This window comes from Bos indicus, chromosome 10, assembly GCF_029378745.1.
Source record: "Bos indicus isolate NIAB-ARS_2022 breed Sahiwal x Tharparkar chromosome 10, NIAB-ARS_B.indTharparkar_mat_pri_1.0, whole genome shotgun sequence".
NCBI classification, from domain to species: Eukaryota; Metazoa; Chordata; class Mammalia; order Artiodactyla; family Bovidae; genus Bos; species Bos indicus.
Genome location: NC_091769.1, coordinates 59,807,689 through 59,832,283, shown reverse-complemented (window position 1 = coordinate 59,832,283; position 24,595 = coordinate 59,807,689). Strand labels below are relative to the sequence as shown.

Genomic DNA, 24,595 nt, shown 5'->3' with positions numbered 1-24,595 from the left:
GGTTTGCCATTCCCTTCTCGAGTGGACCACATTCTGTCAGATCTCTCCACCATGACCCACCCGTCTTGTGTTGCCCCCACGGGCATGGCTTAGTTTCATTGAGTTAGACAAGGCTGTGGCCCTAGTGTGATTAGATTGACTATTTTCCTGTGAGTATGGTTTCAGTGTGTCTGCCCTCTGATGCCCTCTTGCAACACCTACTGTCTTACTTGGGTTTCTCTTACCTTGGGCGTGGGGTATCTCTTCACGGCTGCTCCAGCAAAGTGCAGCCGCTGCTCCTTACCTTGGACGAGGGGTATCTACTCACCACAGCCCTTCCTGACCTTCAACGTGGGATAGCTCCTCTAGGCCCTCCTGAGCTGGCGCAGCCACCGCTCCTTGGACTTGGGATTAGTCCTCTTGGCCACTGCCCCTGGCCTCCGGTGTAGGGTAGCTCCTCTCGGCCGCCGCCCCGAAGCCGGGAGGACCCCATGCCTGAAGGGCGGCAGCCAAGAGGAGTTACCCCACGTCCAAAGTCAGGGGCAGCGGCCGAGAGTGCCAGGCTGCGACAGCGCAGGAACGGCCAAGAAGAGCTACACAAGTCCGAGGTCAGGGGCGGCAGCCGAGAGGAGCTACCCTACGTTCGAGGTCAGGGGCGGCAGCTGGGAGGAGCTACCCCACACCCGAGGCCAGGGGCTGCAGCCTGGAGGATCAACCCCATGTCCAAGTAATGTAAATTGGTGCATGAAAAGCAGTATGGAGGTTCCTCAAAAAACTAGAGTTGCCGTATGACCCAGCAATCCCACTCCCAGGTATATCTTTGGATAAAACTATAATTCAAAAAGATACATACAACCCAATGTTCATAGCAGCACTATTTACAATAGCCAAAAACCAGAAACAGTCTACATGTCCACCAAAAGATGAATGGATAAAGAAGATACAGTGTGTGTGTATACACACACACACACACACACATATATACACACACAACAGAATACTACTCAGCCACAAAAAAGAATGAAATACTATCATTTGCAGCAACATGGATGCAACTAGACATTGTCATACTAAATGAAGTAAGTCAGAAATAGAAAGACAAATACCATATAATATCACTTATATGTGGAATCTAAAATATGGCACAAATGAATTTATCTACGCAACGAAAATAGGTTCACAGACAGAGAGAACAGACTTGTGGTTGTCAAGAAGGGAGTAGGGGTGGAGGGATGAATTGAGAATCTGGAATTAGCAGATACAAACTATTATATCTAGAATGGATAAAACAGCAAAATCCTTCCCTGTCCTACTGCATAGCACAGAGGACTATATTCAAAACCCTGTAATAAACCATAATGGAAAGAGAAAAACAAGTATTTCAGTGGTCAATTGAGTGACACAGAATAATTTTTTTCAGAGACAAGCACAATTTATTTCTACATTATGTTTCATGAAACTTGAAAGTCTCAGTGTCACAAGCTAAACCACAGAAGCTGCCCGTCAATGCCCCACCCTAGACCCTTTCTCTCTAGCCAGCCTGCTGGAGTCTTCTGGACCATGCTGGCTTAAATTCTCTATTTGAATCCTACCATAGGTCATGAACCTCTATGAGGTTCATGAGAAATCATTGGCTTTTTCCCAAGAAAAATGCACAAACACATAAGCACATAAATTCAGAATCAATTTTAAGAGGTTCGGAGACTCCTTGAAACACATTTATGGAGCCAGGCTGAACCCCCTGGTCTAAACCATTGCCTGCAGAGGGCAGCAGGGCAGCTGTAGCCCACACTGAGAGCTGCATTCAGGAAAGTTGGGGACACTGTAGAACTTGATTAGTTTTTTGAAGGCACTCTTCTTCAGCATCATCACCTCTTCTGGGAACCTAGAAAAGATTCTGACCCGGGAGGAGCTGCCATTCTTCACAGAGCCTTCAGTGGTCAGTTGCTTTTGAGCACTCACAGGCACGCTATTGCAACTGAGGGAACGTACTGCCTTCCTCTTGTTCTGCACAGACAAATAACTGAACAGGAAGGAGGACAGCTTGTGCTCAGTGACGTCTGGAGCCTCTTCAGAGAAGCAGTCATCCAGTGGGTCCAGCAGGGTTTCAAGATGCCGGCTCACAGGACTGGCTCCCACACGCGGAGGCTGCATGACGATCTTCCTGGAATGGGCTGGGTCATCGCCTGCCCCGTTGACAGAGGGAAAGGACATCTCCTTGGCCAAGGCTCTGGGGCCCCTGGTTTGGAGGATGAGGTTCGCTCCCTGAGGGCTGGGTTGGGAAGTACAATGCTGACTCAGGATGAGAGTGGCAGCATCCTGAATGAGATTCCAGTCTCTCAGGATGTCATCCCTGGTGGTGAACTGGGATGTCACAGTGAAACGGATGATCAACTTGTCCTGGATAGTGGCTGGAATGAGGAAGAGACGGCCAGCTTTAGCTATTTCCTTTAACACGCTTTCTGTGAGGCAGTTAGGACCCTGTTTGAAGGATAAAGACAAGAGCACACCACATTATTCCCAGTAAGCATCCCCAGAAGCCCAGTATTTACATATCCAAGAGGCTGAAAGTCACCAAATAACACCCTTCACGTGAGACGGAAGATGGCATTACCTTGAGACGAAAAACCACCAGGCCAAGGTGCCTCTTGGCAGGAATTTCAAAGAAAGGGTCATTTCTGACCAGAGATTCAAAATACTTAGCCATTTCCGTGCCCTAGAATTGTGAACATCAAGAGAACTGAGATTATTAACAGGAAGAGAAGACTGTGCATAAAACTTCGCCCTGCTAAACAGGTTTAAAGCTGTCACGCCTGTGAACCATAGAGACCTAAGTGACTTCTGCCTGATTTTCTTCTCCATTTGATTTAGTTCCAAGCTATGAAACCTCCAGTGGCTCTGTATTTCTTGTCACATTAGCTCCACTTTGAGAACTCATGTCTCAAGGCCCTCTTTCAACCACTCCCAGAAAGAGAAGGCTTGCAGGACCCTAGTTTCCCAACCAAGGTTTGAACCCCGGCCCTCAGCAGTGAAAGTACATAGGGCTAACCATGGACCACCAAGGAATTCCCAGAAGCCACCTGCTTTGCCATTAAGGCAATGTGCCCTCATAAACCAGCTTCAGGTGTCTCAGCATCCAGACTGGCCAAGGGGGCTGGCAAGGGCCCACACGCAGCCAGGAGCCTCTTGCAGGTGCAAATGCTCAGAGGAAGCAACATCTGTTTCTCCTGCACATGAAGGCACAATGCGGGCTGTGACAGCCCTGCCCCCATATCCTAAGTCTCCATCTTCCCCTAACCTCTCAAACATTTTCACCTCAAATGCCCTTTATCCTCTTTTTTCTGACATTCCACAAAGAATATATTTTTACCTATTATCCTCATGGAGAGGGCTTTAAACCTGTTTAGTGGGTACAGAGTTTCTGCTGGGGATGAAGGGAAAGTTCTGGAAATAGTAATGACAGTTGCACACTTTGTGAGTGTACTTCATACCACTGAATTGTGCACGTAACAATGGTTAGCGGTGTCTCTACTCAATGTTATATGGAAGCCAGGATGAGAGGGGAGTTTAGGGGAGAATGGAAACATGTATACATATGGCTGAGTCCCTCTGCTATTCCCCTGAAACTATTACCATCGTTAATCGGCTCTACCCTAATACAAAATACATTTTTTTTTAAAAAAGAAAGAAAAAAAATTTTTAAGATTAAAGTTTAAGGGTTATGTTATCTATATTTTACCACAATAAAATAATTTTAAAGTTTTGTACCATATTGATCTTTTACTGAAGTTATCATTTTTAATTTCCTATTTTTTTTCTTAGAATTACTAACTAAATAAGGCTAAAACTTACCCCCCCCTTTTTTTTGCCCTTTCATTTTTAAAAACTTCCCCAGGTAACCAGAAGGATCTTAATAAACTATTTGCTAAGTAATTGCTACTACCTGACTCTCACACTGGCTACTCTATTTCAAGAGAAATCAAAAGGATTTAGCTAACAATCTTTTTGACTTGCTACATACCTGATCCAGAATCACTTTATCTCTCCAAGGCATGGTCTGTTTAAAATTATCTCCAATCTCTGCCTAAGCACTTTTCATTGTCAAGCCCTAAAACTCTCTCTCAGGGAAGCACTCCACTAAGTGTTTTCTAGCTGTTTTATAATTTTGCAATTTACTTTCTAATTCTGTCATCATTTCCCCCTGTACCTCCTTCCCTCCAAACCCATTTCCATCTTGCCCTACCAATTTTGAGAACTTTCTGTGTAAATTTTTCTTACATCTACATGAGTAAGACATCTCAGGTACAAATCCAGACAGGACGGCAGGTGAACAGTGAGGGAAGCTCCTGGGAGAAGCGGAACTTAATCTCCTGGCATCATTTGGAGAGGAGAGGGTGGTTCAGGAGGGTGAAACCCAGGTGAAGGTGCAGAGGCGCACTGAGGACGGAGCCGGAATGGGCCGGGAGAAGCCTGAGCTTAGAGGCTGATGACTGGGTCCTTGAAAGCCAGGCCCCAGAGGCTGGGCCCGGTGCAGGAAAAGGGGAGCTGATGGGAATCAGGGACTTTGAGCTGGGAAGAGGCAGCATGAGGGAGTGGGCCAGCACCTGCAGGTCACTATCCAGCCCTAAGTTGGAAGCAAAAGCATTTTCCTGACAATTTGTAGCCTCCACCACCTCATCCCCTAGCAACTACATTTCAGTCTTGAGTCTGAAAGTCAATCTAGAGAGAGCAAAAGTGCCTCATGTCCCTCAGCAGGCTGGGTGACAGCCGCTCATTGATCAGCACCCCCAACACCTTGATGTTAATAACAAATGTAAAATTACCAGCCAGTCATCCTTAGTGATTCAACCATTTCATTGGGCTTTGTATTTGTTCAAGAAGGAAAGAATTCCCTAGAGGAAAGGTGGACAGAAGACACACAGAGGAACAAAGGATGACGTTTTTGGATTAAGCCTGCTGCTTTTATTCAACAACCTGGTCTTTCTCGTGGGCACTTGTAAAAATGAGAGGAAAACACTGCTGACAAAAATTCTTAGTTAAGTTCCACCCCTTCCAGGAAGAATATGACACAGCCTTAGCCATTTTGTCTAGTGCTGCTTGACAAAAATCTTAGACATAATACAGATTGCAAGTCACTGCACCCCCTGGCTCAGTTCTTACCTGTGAAGTGCCCCTACAGAGGTGTCACAGTGAGACTGTCATTGTGAAATTTACCAACAAAATTTAAATGTGGTCTGAATACATTTAAACTTTTATTTTTATGTAGTTATAAATTCACAGGTACTTATAAGAAATCATAGACCACATGCTCTCTTACTCATTTTATTACAATGATGACAGCCTGCAAATTTATACTACTGTATCACCACCCGCATATTGACATGGACACAATCTACAAATTTTATAGATTGGGGGTTACCAATACTCACCTGTGTATGTGCTTGTGTGTATTTTGATCAATGCAATTTTATCACATGTGCAGGTTTAATAAATATGAAGGTTTACAAACAAACAAACAAAAAAAGAATGGCAGAGGGACTGTACCTATCTCAGTCACCTCTGGGTCTCTTTCCTAACACAATAATTTTTTTGTTGAATTGAGTTGAAATAAATTGTACCAAATATGCCTTCAGTAAATACTTACTGACATAATGCAGACTCGGTAGGTCTACATGTCTAAGCCAGGAGAGCCAGGTTTCTGGCATAACCATGAGAGTGACTAACATTTCCAGACAGCTGTGACAATGCGAGTAATTATTTAAAACACAGGCTCCTACCCTGGGCACATGCCGCCCTTTGATTTACTCTCTATTTCTTTCTCTGCAAACCAGGTTCTCGGGCCATGCCCACCTGGCACTCGATAGTAGCAGAAGGGATGGTGAGACACTCAGGTGGGCAGGACAGACACCAGACAGCCCTTGGAGTCACGTTCTGCTCAGTGATCCTCTAGCTAACAAACAGATGGCCACCCTGAATAATCAAGTCCCAGGAGTTCAGGAACAGGCCCAGACATCTGAACCATACATCACAAGTCCCTAGGGCAGGTCTGCAAAGCAGAAACCAGCCTTCCTCCCCACGAGGCCACAAAGAGAGCCCAGGCTCCACCCACATCTGCCCACTACATACATGTCTGACATGCGCTTGAAGATTCTTCACCCCAAAGGACCGAATCACGAACCAGAGTTTAATAGAGCGAAAGCGTCGGCTCAAGGGGATCTGCCAGTGCTAGAACAAAGGAACACAATGCTCGTGGTTAAAGACAGGGACCCCCGCTGCTCCCACACACCCACCCTGGGCTTCATCATCAGTTGCCCACACAGCCCTCCAGGGATGCATGCTGTCACCATGACTCCCGGGCCGGTTGGTAAGAAGCCAGGCAAGTTACCCGGAGGCCGCTTCATCATGTGACCAAACCCTAATGAAGTTGGCCCTAAGAGCAGCACAGGTGGACGTCAAGTCCATAACCCTGAACCAAGGAGAAGACGTTTGCTTTAAATGCTAAACGTTTCACCCCAGGCTGAAATTCAAGATAGGGCGAAATACAACTTTCTCTATAAAGAACCTAAGTTACTTGAATTGCAAAAGATAAAGTTTTATTTCTATTCCAGAAAATAAAGTTTTATTTCTCTTACAACAATGTAAAGTGTGGGGGTCAAGAGCTCAGATGCTTGAGTCTTGAAAACCTGGGTTTCTGCTCCAGCTCCTCCTCTTACTGCCTGTGCCCTCGGGCACTGCTGCCTCACTGGCTCCTCGTGAGACAGGAATGAGCAGCACCTCCAGGGAAGCGGTGTGAAGAGAACCAGGGTGAAGAGCTTCACAGGAAACTGTCAGTAGATGTTGGCTATTTAGATGATAAAATGGGAGCCACCAATCACAGCGGCATTTCTGCCTAGAACCAAGATGATCATTACTTAATATCACTGTCCTTTCCTCATCAGCCTCTGTTACACTCAAATTGACCCTTTGCTCCTGGTGACCAAGTCCAACCGAGCTTAAAGTTCAAGGTTGCGGGCACCAAAGAGCTGAAAATGTTCAAACCAATTCTACGCCAATCTCTAAGGTCTGAAAACAGAGCAAAGGGTTTGGAAAATATTTGCAATTGTCCTGTTGAGTACTGTGAGTTCAAATGACCTCCTCCTCAAGTGTCAGAAAGATTTGCCACAATTTCTGTTGACTAAAAATAAATATTTGTTCCATCAAATATTTATCTAGTCCTTCACAGAATGGCCTAATCCTCAAAACTGTGCACATCTGCATCCTTCACCCCAGTTCCCGATTCAGGCACATTTTGGACATGACCCCTTGGTTGATGGACAATGTTTGTATCGAGTACTAAGCCTTTGATTTCTAAGCAAAACACTCCAGTGTTGACGACCAGCTTGGGGACTTTCTCTACCAGCAGAGGGCATCAAAACCTGGATACAGGACAAAAATCCCTGTGACAAGGAAAGTGTAAACTCCACCCTTAGTTAGATGGACACTCCAGATGCAGACTATTGAATGGATAATAGTGGTCTTTCCTAAAAATATAATTTTCCAGATGGCTATGGCCAATTGACTATTATAACTGACCAGCAAATTAAATGAGAAACAGAGATGATTTTCATTTTGGTTTCTTTACAGTCTGTCCATATCCCCCAGTTGTTCCTCTTGTCACTATTCTGAAATCAATCCTTGCTGACCCAGGAGGGTGATTCTAGCTGACATTTTCTGTTGGAACAGGAAATTTGGACATGGCTCTTCTTTGGTGATACTCAAGGTATCACCAAATCTTTTCTATGTCCTATCAAGGTTTTGCCAGTCTCCCTGCCAAGGACAAGACAATGCCCTCTCCACTAACTGTGGGGAGAAGAGGAAGCTTCCTGATGTCAGAGGAATCTAGCCCTGATAATAGGTGGCTCCAGGGTCCCAGGGATGAAGTCCTCAAGTCTTCTCTACCAGGTTGCTGCTCTATTTCTGGCTCATCTTTAAATGGCTGAGCTTTTATTTAAAGTTTCAGTCACCTGAGTGAAAAAGAGCTTGAGGTATGAGTCAGAGCAGCAGTGAAGATCCCTGGGATCACAACGGACAGCAGCTTCACGTTTCTAGGAATTGCTTCAAGATTTGAAAATTAAAATCCATAAGATTAGAGGTGGGGGGAGGAAAAAATAAAGTAGCACCTTCTGGTTGTAGAAATATTCATAGTAAGATTTCCCTGGATCAGTGCTAAGAAAAGTTCAATTTAACATTCTTATGAGTGATCTGCAAGAGACAGAGCACTATAAAATCTCGAAAGTGATGGGAATGAGCCACAAGAAGATCCTGAGATAGGGTTGTGGACAAAAAACAAAAACACAAAAAGTAAATAAAATCCAAAATGGGCCAAGGTAAAAAAATGCTCTTAAGTTATGATGATCCAAGTTTACTTACAGGAAAATAGGCATCATATCATACTCACGAGAGAAACCCAGAATTATCCCTAAAGATATCTGGCCCTTGGGCTGCTGTATTTTTTTATTAAAAAAAAATACTGAAAACCCAATACACAGGGCAGTAGCAATGAAAGAACCATTATTCTTCTATTTTTATCAACTTCTGGAGGGTCCTCCCGGACCACTGTAAGCTTATTGTCAGAAATTCTAATCAAAAAGCTTTGAAAAAAAATCTAAAGAAATATGAACTGGTCCAAGGGATAGTAACCAATATAATCAAGAGATGATAGAGTGATTAGTTTAGGACTAAAAGGGCTAGATGCTTCAGCCCAAGGCAAGAAGACAGAACCGTCTCTTCGCAAAAAATGACTCACAGATAGCAGACATTGCTCTCTGTGCTTCTCTGAATTCATTCATTCAATCCTCACCCTCATTTTATAGATGAGAAAACCTAAATAGTTTAAGTCATTTGCCCAAGTCCACACAAATTAATAAATGGAGAAGCCAGAATTCAAATACAGGTCATCTGTCTTTGGTACCTACATACTTAATCTCTTTACTATACAACAAATCTCTGCAGCTTAAAAGAAGAGCTTTTAGAAATGTCATGCCTACCATTTATGGAGCATGTACCACATTTTCAGGAATAAGTGACCTACATGTATGTTTCCACTGCAGCCTCACAATACCCTATGAAACCAGTATCACCATGCCCATTTTGCAGATGAGAAAGTCAAGGCTGAGAGAGGTTCACTAAGTTTCCCAAAAGCCCACTGCTTGTATGGAATCTCAGAGCCAGCTCATCTCAGTATCCCTCGCTTTGGCTATGTTATATGTAACAAGGCTGAGAGAGGTTCACTAAGTTTCCCAAAAGCCCACTGCTTGTATGGAATCTCAGAGCCAGCTCATCTCAGTATCCCTCGCTTTGGCTATGTTATATGTAATTTACTAGTTTCCATCACTGGGTGTGTGTGTGCTAAGTTGCTAAGAGTCCTGTCCGACTCTGCAACCCCATGGACTGTAGCCCGCCAGGCTCCTCTGTCCATGGGATTCTCCAGGCAAGAAAACTGGAATGGGTTTCCATGTCCTCCTCCAGGGGATCCTCCAGACCCAGGGACTGAACCCACATCTCTTAAGTCTCCTGCATTGGCAGGGGGGTTCTTTATCACTAGCACCACCTGGGAAGCTCTTACATCCCTGTCTCCCCTATAATTAAAGGAAGGACCCATCTTCAGACTGAGAAGTAAATCTGAAGAAGTTATTTCCCCAAGAGACAGTACAGACTGAGAATGTGGACAGCATCAAGAGACTGAGGTGCAGCTATTGGGCAGGAAGGAATGCTTGGAGGCATCCAGAACTTCAGGAAGGGTACCCATTGCCCCACCCCCATCGTGTAGCTTCCCACAGCGCCTCGACAGGGACAAAAGGAGGACAGTGGTGTAAGCAAGGAGCCTCTTCTCCTGCCTGTGGAAATTCTCCACCCTGCTCTGCTGCTGGGGAGTAAGCAGAAAAGATTACCCAGGACGGAGGCAGAAGGGAACTGGGAGAATGTTTAAATGCCACAGATACTTAGGAAACTTGCACACTGCCTCAAAGGTTGGTCAGATTTTCTAGGGTTTTTTATAAAGTTTTCTGGGTTTCATTCCGTATGCTCAGGCACGGTTTGAATCTGAAGGTACACGGCGGTCATACTGTGGGATGGGCTCAGAATGTGAGGGAAGGAGAGCCTTGGGGGATAAGAAGCAGCCAGTTTTCCATCTTAGAGGCTGCCAGGCTGTCCAGACTCACCATGAAGTCGGTGGCCACGCCCGAGTCAGCGTGCCTGAGGTAGACGGGGTCTACGCTGAAGGTCTGCTGCAGCTTGTACTTGTCCTTGACCCTGTGGGGTTCCAAACGGGCATCAGTGGGCTCAGGCCTCTCTAGAGCAAGCGAGGCCTTCCCACAGGCTGGGGGCCCGGCTGCCACACTCACCAGAAGCCGGTGCAGTCAAAGTGCACCATCATCCACTTGGAAGGGTTAAAGGTGAAGGAATCGGCATACTCGATGCCCTTCAGAAAGCCCCGGAACTCGGGGCACAGGAAGGCAGTGCCTGCGTAGGCAGCGTCAATGTGCAGCCACAGCCCCTCACGGGCACCTGCGGAGGCAAACGTCACCTGCTGGGGGTGGCAGCGCGGGTGGTCGTTGGTTGTCGCCAGTCAGCTAAAAGGCATCTTTCGCCTGGCCTGGCTGCGAGGGAAGGACTGGACAAGGATGCCCAGGGCGGAATGGGACACAGAGGCATGTGGGCACAGGGGGAGGGTGTCAGTGCAAGGAGTGGGGCTCAGGGAGGCAGGGCCACCCCTATGGGGAAAGCCTACGAGCCTCACCCTGGCCTTTCCTCTCACCGACCAGACGGGCAACACCCTCTTGGGCTCCACTCAGAGCCTTCTGGAACAGAAACCAATTTACCACTGGCCCAGAGAACAAGGTTAATGCATCCAATACAAACATGAGAGAGGGAGGGGCTCTGTTCCCTCGTGGGCTTCTCACTTGAGAATTCTGAACAGTCACATTTGGGCTTCTCTTCTGCCCTTATTCCCCACACTCGGGTGTTTACTCTGCCCTGCCCTTTTCATTTTCTTAGCTGAGACTAGAAAATATTCCACTATGCCTCATTTACCCTGTGTTTTGGATACACCCTGCTTTAAGCAGATTTCAACATACAAGGGAGAGGGTGAGAGACCTGAGGACCTCCCACTTGCTGCCTCCAGGATAGGATGCAAGGGAGGTCAGCTCAGTCCCCCACTGTAGAAGCGGTGACCTGGCTGCCTGGGAGAAGGCACTCGTGACCTCTGGTGACTCCTCCCACACTCTGTGCCTTGACCAAGGAGGGACAGGAGAATTCCACTGAGCTGGCTTCAGGCTCTTATTCTAGGGAACATGTTAAAACTCATCACTTGTCTTCCTAGCCAGACGGGGCAGACACTTACAGATGGGGCCCAGCTCTGACAGGCAGTCAAATGCACAGACCCCAGTGGTCCCCAGCGTTGCACAGACCTGGGGGAAAACAAAGGCAGTTAACATGGGAAGATAGGCTGGTGTGATACATTTGGCCTGAAAAAAGATTTCGTCAAAGACATTATCTACCCCATGCATCCGACTGGAACAGCGGGTATTTCACACTGTTTTAACATGACCCACAGTAAGAAATTATGCACTGAAGAACTGATGCTTTCAAATTGTGGTGCTGGAGAAGACTCTTGAGAGTCCCTTGGACTGCAAGGAGATCAAACTAGTCAATCCTAAAGGAAATCAACACTGAATATTCATTGAAAGGACTGAGGCTGAAGCTCCAATACTTTGGTCAACTTATGTGTAGAGCTAACTAACTGGAAAAGACCCTGATGCTGGGGAAGATGGAGGACAGAAGGAGAAGAGGGCGACAGATGAGATGCTTGGATGGCATCACCGACTCAATGCACATGAGCTTGAGCAAACTCAGGGAGATAGTGAAGGACAGGGAAGCCTGGCGTGCTGCAGTCCACGGGATCACAAAAAGTTGGACACAACTTAGCAACTGAACAACAACAACAGTAAGAAATATCTTTTAGAGAGCCACCTAGGACATACACACATGTGTATTTGAAATAAAAGTTTTACCACACAATGCATATTCTCAATACAGGAAGGTACTCTCATATTTTCTATTTCTTATTTTTTTCTTTTAGTGCTGGTTATGACCCACACAACTTATTTCCTAACATACCAACTCATACTTTATAAAACAATGTATTTGAGGACCTTTTGGCTCTTGTTTGCAGCCTGTTACTTACCTGAATTCTGCCAAAATTCCTTCCTCCCCTTCCAACTCTACTGTTCTGAGAACGTGGTCTGACTTACAAAGATGGGCACCAGGCCCCTTTCCCTGTCCTCCTTGATGGCTTTCTGAAGAGCTTCCCCTCGGAGCGAGAAGTTCTCATCCACAGGCAGAAATTTCATCTTGACCAGGGAAATCAGACCAGCCTTTTCCACCGAGGAGTGGGCCTAGAAGGACCACGGAAACCTGTTAGCAGAGTCGTCTGGGAATGAGCACTCCCAGAAACCACTGAAACCAGACAAAGGGAAGCAAATACAGTATCTGATGATTGTCTTATCCCACAGTTCCTTGGAAAATCTCCCAGGCCTGAGTAGCCCTGAACCCAGCAAGCTTCTGTCTACAGGGAAATCACTCAAGGATTAAGACTCCAGAAGCCAAGCCTGAAGGCAACTCACCTGGTCGGAGGCATAGGCCACAAGCCGGGCGTTCAGGAAGGACTCATCCGCCTCAGGCTCAGAGGCTTTCATTTCCAGGATTTTGTTCTTCCTTGCTGCCAGCAAGGCGATCAAGGTGGACTCGCTGACTGTGCTCTGCAGTGGAAGAAGGGTAGCTTCTCCATGTATTCTCTTGACAAATTCCCTAGCTTCATAGGTGTGTGTGTGTGTGTGTGTAATAGCTATTCTTGAGGAAGCACACACACAGCTCCTGCTTAAGGAGCTGCCTCCCCCCACTCCCCAGCTCGCATGCCTGTTCTCCATCTCCATTCACAACCTCTTATGCATTCCTGGGACACCTCCCTCTCCTATAACTTTCCAATTTTCAACAACATCTTTATAGGCTACAGGCACCAAAAAGAGAATGTCCAGAGAATGCTTGATACATGTCTGCTTATAGATATGTTTGTTCCCTGTGTTAAAAAAAAAAACAAAAACTTTTAATGTATTCATTCGGCCAAAAAGTTCAGATATTTGGCCAAAAAGCTCAGATCTTCCCATACCATCTTATGGAAAAACTCTAACTTTTTAGCTAACCCAGTATTGTGTGAAATGGAGTTTGTTTCCGCAGGGATATCCCAGAGAGGGAGGGTCCTGGCCCACGGGCGAGAGGACTGGGGCCACAGTGTTGCTGCCAATGGCTCTTGTGACCTTAAGCTAGTATCGCCCCTCCAGAAAGCTCTTTCCGTTTATAAAATGGAGAGTGACTCTTTCGCTGCCTCCCAGAGGGGACCACCATAATCCAAAAAAGATTAGGCAGGATTTTGCTCTGGCCATGACTGTGGGAACCCTGGGGGCCACCTCAGCAACCTCCCAAGAATCTGGATGTTCTTCGTCATTCGTTTGCTCAGACTTCGGTGTCCTGGCTCCTTGAAATCTTCAGGTGACCTACAACTGATTGGTCACTGCTGAAAAGCCTGGCAGACTGTGTCATAGAGAGTGGTATAGACCAGATCCCACAAGATATTCAGTGGCTAAAAATTACTCCACAGTAAGGAAGCCAGCAGAATAGTCATAATAATATAATGATACCACCTTCTATCTATATAGCAATTCATAGTTTACAAAGAACTTTCTGCCATCCTACTTGACCTGCATCACATGATCACTGTCTACATATGTGGACAGTGATGCTCAGGGAGATGACAGGACCAGACCAAGTTCATAGAGCTGATGGATACAGGAGAAAGCACTGTTTGGATTTAGACAGGCCTGGGGTTTGAAGCCTCATTCTTCCACTCACCAGCTGTATGATCTGGAGCAAAATTTTAACCTCTCTGAGCTCCAGTGCTCTGGTTTCAAACATCTGGGATGATGTCTAAATGACACTATTTACCTACAGGATTCTTGAGATAATTAGATGAAAAGCAAGATCGTGCCCAGCAGACATTTAGCATGTTCTTCCAGATATAATATCTGAAGCTGTAACTATCTGCTAACACCCACAAGGTCTACAACATGCAGTAATTTGTCTTTCTTGTGAGGGTCAGATTTAATTAGTACAAGACTGGAAGGAGATGGGACTTCCCTGGTGGTCCTAGTGGTTAAGAATCCACCTACCAATGCAGGGGACACAGGTCTGATCCCTGGTCCAGGAAGATTCCAACTAAGCCCGTGTGTCACAACTGCCGAGCCCAAGTACCACAACTGCTGAAGCCCGCACACCCGAGAACCTGTGTGCTGCAACAAGAGAAGCCCAAGCACCACAGCTAGAAAGTAGCCTCCATGCGCCACAACTAGAGAAAGCCCATGTGCAGCAACAAAGACCCAGTGCAGTCAAAAACTTATAAATAAATACATAATCGTTTTAAAAGACTAGAGTGAGAGAGGGAGTCACTTAGCTAGCAAATGGGTGCAGGAAACATCCCAGTTCTCACCTCAGGGCAGCACAGCTACTTTTATTTAATAGATGAATTCACTGAATCCTAACATCCACCCTTTGAGGGAATAAAAATTATGATTATTATTTCTCTACCTAATCATAAAATCAAGAAAATGACACATTACAGAAGAATTCAAGAATCTGGGGCTTCTCAAAGGTCTCAGAACCAAGCCCTCATGAATGTCAAGGGTTTATAGATTAAGTACCTAGCAATGTGCACAGCCTATGGGAGGCACCCAGCAAGCTCCTCTGTGCTGCACTGCTCTTGACAAAAACATTAATATTTGAAGAACTATCATTTGACAGATAGTCAAAAGACAGGATTAGAGGATAAGATAAATTGATTGTTAATTTCTCTCACTGGCAAGGATCTCCTGGACCTAGGAGGGTGGGTAAGAAGTCTGTGCTTGCCTTCTCTTTTCCAATTACCATAAGGTGTATCACGGGACAAGAGAGGGGAGTTGTCAGATTATAAACTAAGAAATTTGAATCAGGTGATCCCAGAAATGTGATCACATGTTGACATTTTTTGTGTGTTTGTGAGTGCATGCTAAGTACATGTCTGACTCTTTGCGGCCCCATGGACTGTAGCCTGCCAGGCTCCTCTGTCCATGGGATTCTCTAAGCAAGAAAACCGGAGTGCATTGTTGTGTCCTCCTAGAGGGGATCTTCCGGACCTAGGGATCAAACCAGCGTTTCCTGCATCTCCTGCATTGGCTGGCAGATTCTTTACCACTCGCGCCACCTGGGAAACCCTGCTGACATTTTGTGTTGTGCTGTGCTTAGTCGTTCAGTCGTGTCCAACTCAGAAGCCCTGTTGACATTTTAATCATTTTCCCAAAAAAAAGCTAAAAGAAGGGTGGAGACAGTGGTGGCTGCATTTAAAGGCAACAGAAGTCAAGATGGTAGTGACAGCAATGGAGGGAGCAAGGACTGTGGTGGGGTTGTAATATCTGTGATGGTCACGTAGGTCGTGACAGTGGTGGTGGTAATGGCGACAGCAGTGGCAGTGACGGTGGTGTGAGTGACATGGCAGAAAGTCCATAGAAAACTGAGAACTGCCCAGACAAGTTTGGCTTATCTTTTCCTACTCAGTCCCTATGCTACGAGGAGGCACCTGCAAGACGCCTCCCCCCTGGCTGCCAGGGTGGTGGTGCAGGAAGTGCTCCGGGAGTCCCAGCATTTTTGCCAGCCAGTCCATGACGTTCATCTCCAGCTCCGTGCACGCAGGACTGGAAGCCTGAAAAAGGGGAAGCAACTTCATCTGGACTGCTTCAGGGCACCAAGATGCCCCCACCGGCCCCCAAACACATCTGTCTCTGCCTTGACCTTCCCTAGGCCTAACCTATCTTGTCCCTGGAGAAGGGAGAAGGGACCACTTTCGGGTCCTGTGTCCCATCCCTGCCCCATCCTCTGCCAGACCAAAAGGGGAAAAGAAAACGGGGCTTTGGTTCATGCCATCCTCAACGAGGTAAATTCTCCTGTGACTCCAAAGCCTTATGGACAAACAGGCCCAGAAACTTCCATTTGGCTTCCATTTGGCTCCCTAAGTCCCTAAAATATCCAACTGAAAAGCATTCTAAAGGCCAGAGGGAAGTTTTAGGACTAAGAAAGAAACCACTTCCTCCTGGAAAAGATAGAAATTCTCCCAGCTTCCAACCCACCCCACGCACCCACCCCTACACACACACACACACACACACACACACACACACCCTATAATAGTCAAGGCTTAAAATACAGAGCTGTTCTAGGAGGACTCTGGCAAAATTTAAAGCTGATTGGTGCTTAAGAGCTTATTAAGGGAAGTCTTAGGGAATATCCCTAACCCCTCAAAGACAATGTCACCACTAGGTATCAAAGTGCTTAGAGAATGTCAGAAACTGGTAATAACCAGATGTCAGTCCAGATCTCATCTCTATCTATATGAGCTGTGTGGTCTCGGGGAGATAAGTTACTTAAGCCTTAATTTCTTAATTGGCTCCTACAAAATGGGGCCAATACTCATAGTTTTATAGGGTTAAAGAATAAGGTGAGGTCATTTATATAAAGCTTAAGCTCAAAGAAAGTAGCCACTGTTAATATTTACCTTGAAACCCTGTTCAGAAGCCAGGACAAAATATGTCTGTCCCAGGATGTCCCTTCCTGCTATGCCCTCTTTACCACTGGTTATAGCCACAGCCACTGTTACTCACCCAGGTGAATCCCAAGCAGTTGATGGCATCAGCCAGCATGTCTCCCAGCAGTGATGGCCAAGAGGTGAGAGCTGGGTAGTAGGCATGCATATGGGGGCTTTGCCAGTGCACCACCTGGAGGCAAAGCATAGACACAGGTGGCACCAGGGGGCAGGTCCCAGGGCTTTCCTCCTCCAGAGATCCTCCCTGGCATGGGGAAGCACCCACCCTAGAGATTGGCTGACACTATCAAGACAACCAAACGAGTGACACAAATCCATAAAAATAAGACATATTCACAGTTCTTGCTGCCCACATTTCTCCTATTCTAAGCTCGTTCATCAGTGGAGCATTTGCACATAGGCAAAGACCAGAAGGGAATATGCAAGATGAAAATCGCTATGGGAATCAGAGTTGTGAATTCTGGGTACTCTTTGCATTAGTCTCCAATGCTTAGCCCCCACAGCACTCCTATCCAGTAATAAAAGGAAGGGGAGATTGTGCCCTGTAGCAGCAGGTGGCTTATCTCATCCAGTCATTTGCAAAAGGCATCCCTAGTTCTTTGGGCAGGCAGCTCCTGCAGAGGTCAGTGTGCATGGGCTCAAAGCTGTCCTGAGCTTCCCAGTAGAGATGAAGAGAGGAGGAGACCAGAGGACAGAAATACCAGTCCAAGGATATGGGACCCTGCTTCCAGGTTAACCCTTGAGCCCACAGTTGGACTACCCAGATGAAAGGAGGAGCCAGTGGACAGGGACTTCTACAACAAATCTCAGAAACATTTTTGATGGCTCATCGGCCTCCTCTGGCTTCATCTCACCAATCTACAAACATGACCCGTTCATATCTGTGATCACGTCTTTGAGCAAAGCTGTGTTCCCCAAAGGAAGGCATTTCTCATACAGACGTGATGTTCCAAAACCTAATAATTCTTAGAAAGCTACTGAAAGTGCATTTCCTCCATGATCCCTTCCCCAGCCCACATTGATCCCTTCCCCAAACCCATGGAACATTCTCATTCTAGATATTTTACCCTACTGAGAGCCCATGAGATAACACTGTAGTTTATTACTGAGGTATTTCATGTGCACAAATCCCTTTAATCCTTCAAGAGCAAGGACAGTGTTCTGGAGAGTGTGTATAGTAGAAGGAGCACAAGATTTAAGCCCAAGGACACAGGTTCCAGTCCTACCTGTTGGCTATTAACAAGCTGCATGACCTTGCAGATTTACTGTGATGCTAATGAACTTAAGCATCAAGGTCCCATGTTTACATGGGTCTCTTTCAAGATTAATTCTTCATTTTTTTTTTTTATTTAAGGGGGTCCCAAATTTTGCATCCAATTAAGACCTCATAAAACCAGGATCCTCCCCTGTACCTCTCTCTCTCTCGACCTCAGTTTCTCATCATAAAATAAATCCCATCTCCTGGAGTTGTGTGAATTAGCTTGGGAAGAAATTTGTAAAATGTAAAGCACTAATGTTAATGGTAAGCTAATCACATGGTGATAAACATATTACATCCTGACTTGACTCTTAGGTAACAGACCTCTTCCTCTGAATTTCACCAGGCAGATGTCATAGGTAATAACAACATCTTCCACTTTCTATGCGTTATCTTATTTAATTCTCACAGTACTCCTATTAGGAGTTTCTACCATCATCCCCGTTTTACAGATAACAACTGGGGCTGGCAAAGAGAAACAACATCCCCATGATTGCATACATCTGGTAAGGACAGATGGCAGAAATCCAGGACTGCCTGACTCTGGAGCTCAACACTTAAGCAGGATGGCACTCTGCCTTCTCCCCCTGCTCTTCTCTCCCTCCCTCCCTTGGTTTCGCAAACCAAGGCTGGAATTAAGGCAAAAAGAGTTTTTCTTCTTCTGTGTCTCGGGCATGGCGTGGAGGGGGAAATTAACCCAGTTTTCAATGAGGCACTGACCCATATGAGAAAGCAAAGGGCCATCTGCTTTCAGGCCAACTCTCAGAGGCTGGTGCAGCCTGAGAGATGAGATGAAAGATTGGGTCTTCATTATCAATGTGCTTAGTGACAGTATTTTGGAAACCCAGAGAAGGGCTTCCACCTCCTGGCCTTATCAAGAGGCAATTGTCTGTTCTAATAAGATACATGAGATCAGATAAGCTGGAGGAATGCTTATCAAAACAGACAGACCTCTAGGTCCAGAAATGAACCTCTTTAACCACACCCCCAGCAACTGCTGGAATTTCTTTCAGTCAAATGAATCAGCTCATTTCCACCTCTTCTGACAGTTGCTTTTGGTCTCACTAGCAAATTACGGTTGATGACTCCGCCAGTTACATTTTACAGAATGAAATCCATGAGATAATCTTATCAGGAAGCTAGCCTCCCTGGTAGAGCTTTACTGATATAGAAAATGTCAAACGATGCTTGTGAAATAGGCTGAATGGTCAGAGATGAGCATTTGCCTTTGTACAAATTTGCTATCACTTGCTGTGTTTGAAGACTATCTTGCCCCTGCCTCCAGGTGTACTTCTGGCACATCTAAGTCCAAAACTCTTCGGGGGCGATGGGAGCAAGTGTCAAGTCATGCTGGGGAAGGACAGCTGGACACATGGGCTTCAAGACACCAGCACTCCATGCAGGGAGAACTGTCACTTTGGAAAAACAACTAACCTGTCTGAGCCTCAGTTTGGGGATAAAACAAGCCAGTCTACAATGTAGCTAATATGGTGCCTGGCACGTGGCGTGGAGCACAGTAAAAGGCAGCCCCTCAGTGGGAGGAGCACAGTGCACTTGCAGCAGGAGCACTGGGCACAGCTCCTCACCTGGTGCTCTGGGATACCATCACAGCCCACGGTGGCCCCAGCACAAGCCCCAAGCAGCAGCCAGCCTCTGTCAGTTCCCTGGCCCCCTCACACTGTCACCAGGCTGTGCCCCTTGTCATCGAGAGTATAGATGACTCAGGGGGAGCTCTGCCCTACTCCTGAAAAGCAGATCCATCAGGAGATCTCTCTTGGTCAGGAAGGATATAGTTCCCACTTCAGAGGGGAAAGTGACTGGGACTCACTTGGCTTCCTGGCCCCCCAACCTGACAATCGGAATACCCTCAGAGGTGGGTGTTCTTGGCTTCCCTGGTTCCCTTTGGCACATATCAGGATTCCATAGGAGAGCCCTCAGCTCTGCCAACGGGAGCACCAGGAACCGACTCCCACCTCCCTGCTCCATCTTGCTCCCCACAGTCATCCTTCCCCCTCTGGCCCAATTTTCACCACTCACCTTATCCCATCAGATCTCCATCCTTCTGTCAGACAGGCCCTAGGATGCAGTTCTTTCTCCCTCCTGCTCCCCACCCAATTCTACAGGTCAGTCCTGGCACCAGAAACCTAACTTCAGTCCAAGTCCCAGCCCTCCATGTGCCTAGGAGACAGGCTGGGATGTTGGTGGTCTAGGGCCTAGGGGTCATCTCACGTTTACCCAAAGCAGGGTTTCCAGGCCTAGTGCCCACCCTCCTTCACCCCGACATCCAGAATCACCCTGAGGTGACTGCATCTCACCCCAGGCATGATGATTCGCTCAATGTCCCCAAAGATGCTGTCCCAGCTGTCGGGCTCCATGGGCGCACTCTCAGGCAGCTGGGCTCGCAGGTAGCCAGGCCTCACGTCTGGAGTCACCCGCCGCTCCCGCACAGTGGTCAGGTACTGGCAGATGTAGTCCACCATCTCCTTTCCTAAAAGAGAGGCAGAGGCCAGCCTCATGTCCCCTGACTGGGCCTGGCTAACCCATGCCCATTGCCCTTGGGTTAGGGCCAGAGATTTGGTGAGGAAGGAGATGGATTCATGGGCTGAGTCAGGGAGGGTCTGACCCCCAGCACACAGCTTGTCTTCAATTAAAAAATTAAGAGGTGTGCAAAGGAGTGAATGAATGATGCAGAGAGTATGTGACTATATAAATGAACAAGAGGGAAAATTTCCAAGGCCTCAAACTCTAAAACCAAGGTAAAAAAGTGAGAGTGTTAGTTGCTCAGTTGTGTCTGACTCTTTGCAACCCTGGGCTTCCCTGGTGGCTCAGCTGGAAAAGAATCTGCCTGCAATGAGGGAGACCTGGGTTTGATCCCTGGGTTGGGAAGGTCCCCTGGAGAAGGGAACAGCTAACCACTCCAGTATTCTGGCCTGGAGCATGCCATGGACTGTATAGTCCATGGAGTCACAAAGAGTCGGACATGACTGAGCGACTTTCACTTTGCAACCCTATGGACTATAGCCTACCAGGCTCCTCTGTCCATGGGATTTCCCAGGGAAGAATACTGGAGTGGGTTGCCATTTCACCAAGATAAAGTATTTATATTTCCTCCCCTTCCCTTCTCCATATCAATCTTGAACAACTCTCCCACCTTTCTTTTTCTTTTCAAAAAACAGCATATGTATTTATTCATCACCTTATAGGTTCAGGGTAAACACTGTGGCTCTTTCTAACCAGAAATTACACACACACACACACACACACACACCCTATACTCTTTGTTCGCACAAATGGCAAGCTGCCATACCAGGTTCTGATAAAAGATTTAAAAATTCTATTAGTTCACCATTTCCACTGGACCATTAATTCCTCACATTTTTGGACCTGTGAATATCTTTGAGAATCTGATTAAAACTGTAGATTTATACACATACGATTTTGTGTATAATTTCTGAGGTGCATGGACTCCCCAAAGTACAACCACAGGCCCAGACTAAGAACGCTGCACTAGCCTGAAATCTTGGGGAAATGCAGGACTATCTCTTAATCAACTTATCTCCCTCAGTTCTGTCTCCACCAACACCTCAGTGCCTGGAACAGTTTTCAGATGCTCAAAAAATTTTGTCAAATGAACGAATAAAATAAGGAAGAAAACTCAGACCTTATAAAGCTAATGTGGGATAGATTAAGCAAAGCAACAATTATGAAAGATTCTCCTTTACATGTTTTCCAAATAATCTAGAAACAAATTTTATGTGTGTTTCATACATAGATAGATTTCATGTCTTAAGAGTCAAATCATGTTCCCTTTTTCTTATATCTACTTCCAGTGAATAACCAAGAATGAAATCTGTAATAGGAAAATGTGGTACGTTGATTGAATATTATACATGTTATAAATCTCTTGAAAATTCTACTCTAAGACTTCACTGTAGTCTTTCCTTTCCCTATGTTTTTCTTAACTGCAATCATACCCACCCAAACGTTTGATCCCTGAACAAGTGTGATATGTTCAAGAGGTATACTTCATTAAATGAGGATTTAATAGGGAAAAAAATAAATAGGGAAGAAAAACACCCAGGTCAAATACTTGAAGTCACTGCAAATTATCTATCCTTTCTTCCCTTTCATTTCTGCAGAAAAGGGTCTCTATCTTCAGAGCCTCTGTCTCTTTCTGTCTCTGTCATTGTTTCTCTCCCTCTCCGTCTCTCTCAATATCTATCATTCCTCCTTAGGACTCCCTAGGCTCCTTTCTGCCTGCAAAAGAGAGAGACAAGGAAAGAGAATCTGATGTCTTCCCAATGCATCAGCTCACGAAAAACTCTTATGAACAGAACTAGCCCCAGACAAAACTGTGAAAACTCCCAGTACTTCTCTCTTCTTTGTGCTCTCCTCCAACCGTCCCACGGCCTGATGCCTCTCGTGATTGCAGCAGCAACCCCCCAGTGCTCTGAGAGCCTTGGACCTAGCCCTCCCCTTGTCCAGGGACTGTATGGAATGTTTTTGTGTTCCACACACAGGATAAATGTCCACAGGAACCTGCTCTTGGCTGAATGCCTTTGGAAAGCAATGGAATAAGCTAATGTCCACTGAAATGCAAAGACATAGCTACTTAGTGAGTTATGTCTGGGTAGACGAGAGGAAAAGTTGGATTTTAATATAAGACCATGACTTACCGCAAAATAACCTACGAGTGGGGATGAGGATATAAACACTTACAAAAAGAGAAATTATAAGCAACTACCTATTTCCCCTCTTAGGACAGCCATGCCTGAAAAACAGGATAACCATCTGGTTTTGCTCATCACAGAAGGTTTGAGACACAGTAGGTGCTCTTTAAATACGGTATGAATGACTAAATGAAAGAGCTCTCCAGGCAGAGTCACACAGAGAGAAACAAACAGGAAGAAAGATAAGATTTTTGCAGGGACTGCAGAATACTAAGAGGAATTCTTTTCTCTTTCAGAAAATGAATGATCCCCCCTTTTCCCATTTAGTGGATCAGAAATCCAAATGCCCTATTCTGTGGGAAAGTGGAAAGGAAGAACGTGGCTCAGCAGTGTGGACATCCATGAGAGTTGCTGCCTGAGAGGGATGATGAACAAGAGGCTGGGAAAAGTTTTAAACTCTGATCCCACATTCCCTTCTCAGGAAAGATTTTGCAGAAGCCAATTCTCAAGAGTCAGCTCTAATGCTCCAGTCAAAAGACACCCCAACATCTAAGCAGCAGTTTTAGAAGAGTGGCCATGGGGAAAAGGCCAGGGACATCCATGCTCACCTCTCTCTCTGTACTCTTCAGGCTCCATCATATCCCTCGGGCTCAGGGCTGGCTCCTTCTTGCAGAGGACGCAGTAGAGGATGCGGTCCTGGGTAGCCCTCTGTGCACCCTTTATTTAAAGGGTTCTCCTCTCTTCCCCCCTTAGCTCCACCCCTCAATGTCTCTTCCTCTAGGTTTAATTAATTCCACCCCTTCTTCCCCCAGTCCTTGTTGGGAGCAGAGACCACAACTTTAGCAGGTCCAGAGACCTAGGATAAAAGGCATGTCTAATTAAACAGTGCACTTAGCAGGCAGCCTCCAGGTGGATATGGTAAAGAGCCCTCTTTTCTTTCTGCCCCTGGATTCATACAGTGGAGGACAAGCCTCACACAAAGCTCCCAGCTCTGTAGCCCAGAATGAAGCCAAGCAGGTGCCGACTAAGTAGCAAAGGTTGTTAGTATCATTCTTGCCACTGGGTCCCCATCTGAGCCAGGAGGGAGAAACAGCATTTACAGGGATGCTGTTCTGCTGGCCACACGGGTGCTCAGGAACAGGCAGATGTTATCATCTAATACGATGGATTTTTTTTTTATTATTACTAGATAATACTTATTGCTGTAGTGATAAGAAAACAGATGAGTAAAAAAAGCAAAAATGGAAACATCACTGAGATTTAACACTTGGAGTACTTAACCGGCTGTGCATGCCTGTGCTTGGAAAGGGAGATGTGGAAACTACTGTGGGGAGGGGAACACTACTCCTGGAGCTTGATTTGTGAGTAAAAAGTGATCAGATGCTTTCAGGTGTCAAAGAGAACAGTCCGTTTGTTCTCTGTCCCCCTGGTGGAGTTTGATGGTTACTCCTCTCATGGCATGCCCCCTCACGCTCCTCCTTCCAGCTCTCTGGCTGCTTGTCTCCTCTGACTGGCCCTTAAGTGCGGGCATGATTCAAGGGATTGCTCTCCCCTCGGAGGAGCCTGGTGGGCTGCCGTCTACGGGGTCGCACAGAGTTGGACACAACTGAAGCAACTTAGCAGCAGCAGCAGCATCCTTCTTCCTAGGTGGCCTTATCCATTTCTATGACTCCCCCCTCCACATTTCTATGACTTAAAATATTAACAGCTGAGGGACTTCCTGGTGGTCTAGTGGCTAAGACTCTACACCCCCAATGCCCAACTCTTAGTTGTGGCATGTGGAGTTTGATCCCTGGTCAGGGAACCGGATCCCACATGCCACAGCTAAGAGTTTGTGTGCCTTAACGAAGATGGACAATCCCACGTGCTGCAACTAAGGCTCAGTGCAGACAAATTAAAAATAAAGAAACAAATATTACCAAGTGATATCCTTATAGATAAAAACCCCATGTCAAATTCTTACCATGA

General features: G+C 46.2%; 1 protein-coding gene across 1 annotated transcript; it reads right to left on the bottom strand.

Annotated features, from left to right (window-relative positions):
* Positions 1–1,389: 1,389 nt before the first annotated feature.
* HDC (histidine decarboxylase) lies at positions 1,390–23,737 on the bottom strand. The gene is made up of 12 exons (XM_019968856.2): positions 23,236–23,737; positions 20,273–20,445; positions 16,758–16,871; positions 15,680–15,802; positions 12,642–12,776; positions 12,270–12,413; positions 11,360–11,426; positions 10,362–10,524; positions 10,179–10,269; positions 6,106–6,204; positions 2,594–2,695; positions 1,390–2,460 (listed from the first exon to the last, which is right to left on the bottom strand). Exons 1-12 carry the CDS (start codon positions 23,264–23,266, stop codon positions 1,726–1,728), a joined length of 1,977 nt encoding a protein of 658 aa, XP_019824415.2. The 5' UTR covers positions 23,267–23,737; the 3' UTR covers positions 1,390–1,725.
* Positions 23,738–24,595: the final 858 nt, after the last annotated feature.

What these genes read in the sequence shown, in the direction of transcription:
- HDC (XM_019968856.2), bottom strand. Translation starts at nt 23,266, where the DNA reads ATGATGGAGCCTGAAGAGTACAGAGAGAGAG. An exon ending in AGGGGGGAGGCGTCTTGCAG is followed by an intron (nt 12,777 to 15,679) that starts GTGCCTCCTCGT and finishes CTTCCACTGCAG; the next exon opens with AGCACAGTCAGCGAGTCCAC. An exon ending in GCGTGGCCACCGACTTCATG is followed by an intron (nt 6,205 to 10,178) that starts GTGAGTCTGGAC and finishes CCTTTGTTCTAG; the next exon opens with CACTGGCAGATCCCCTTGAG.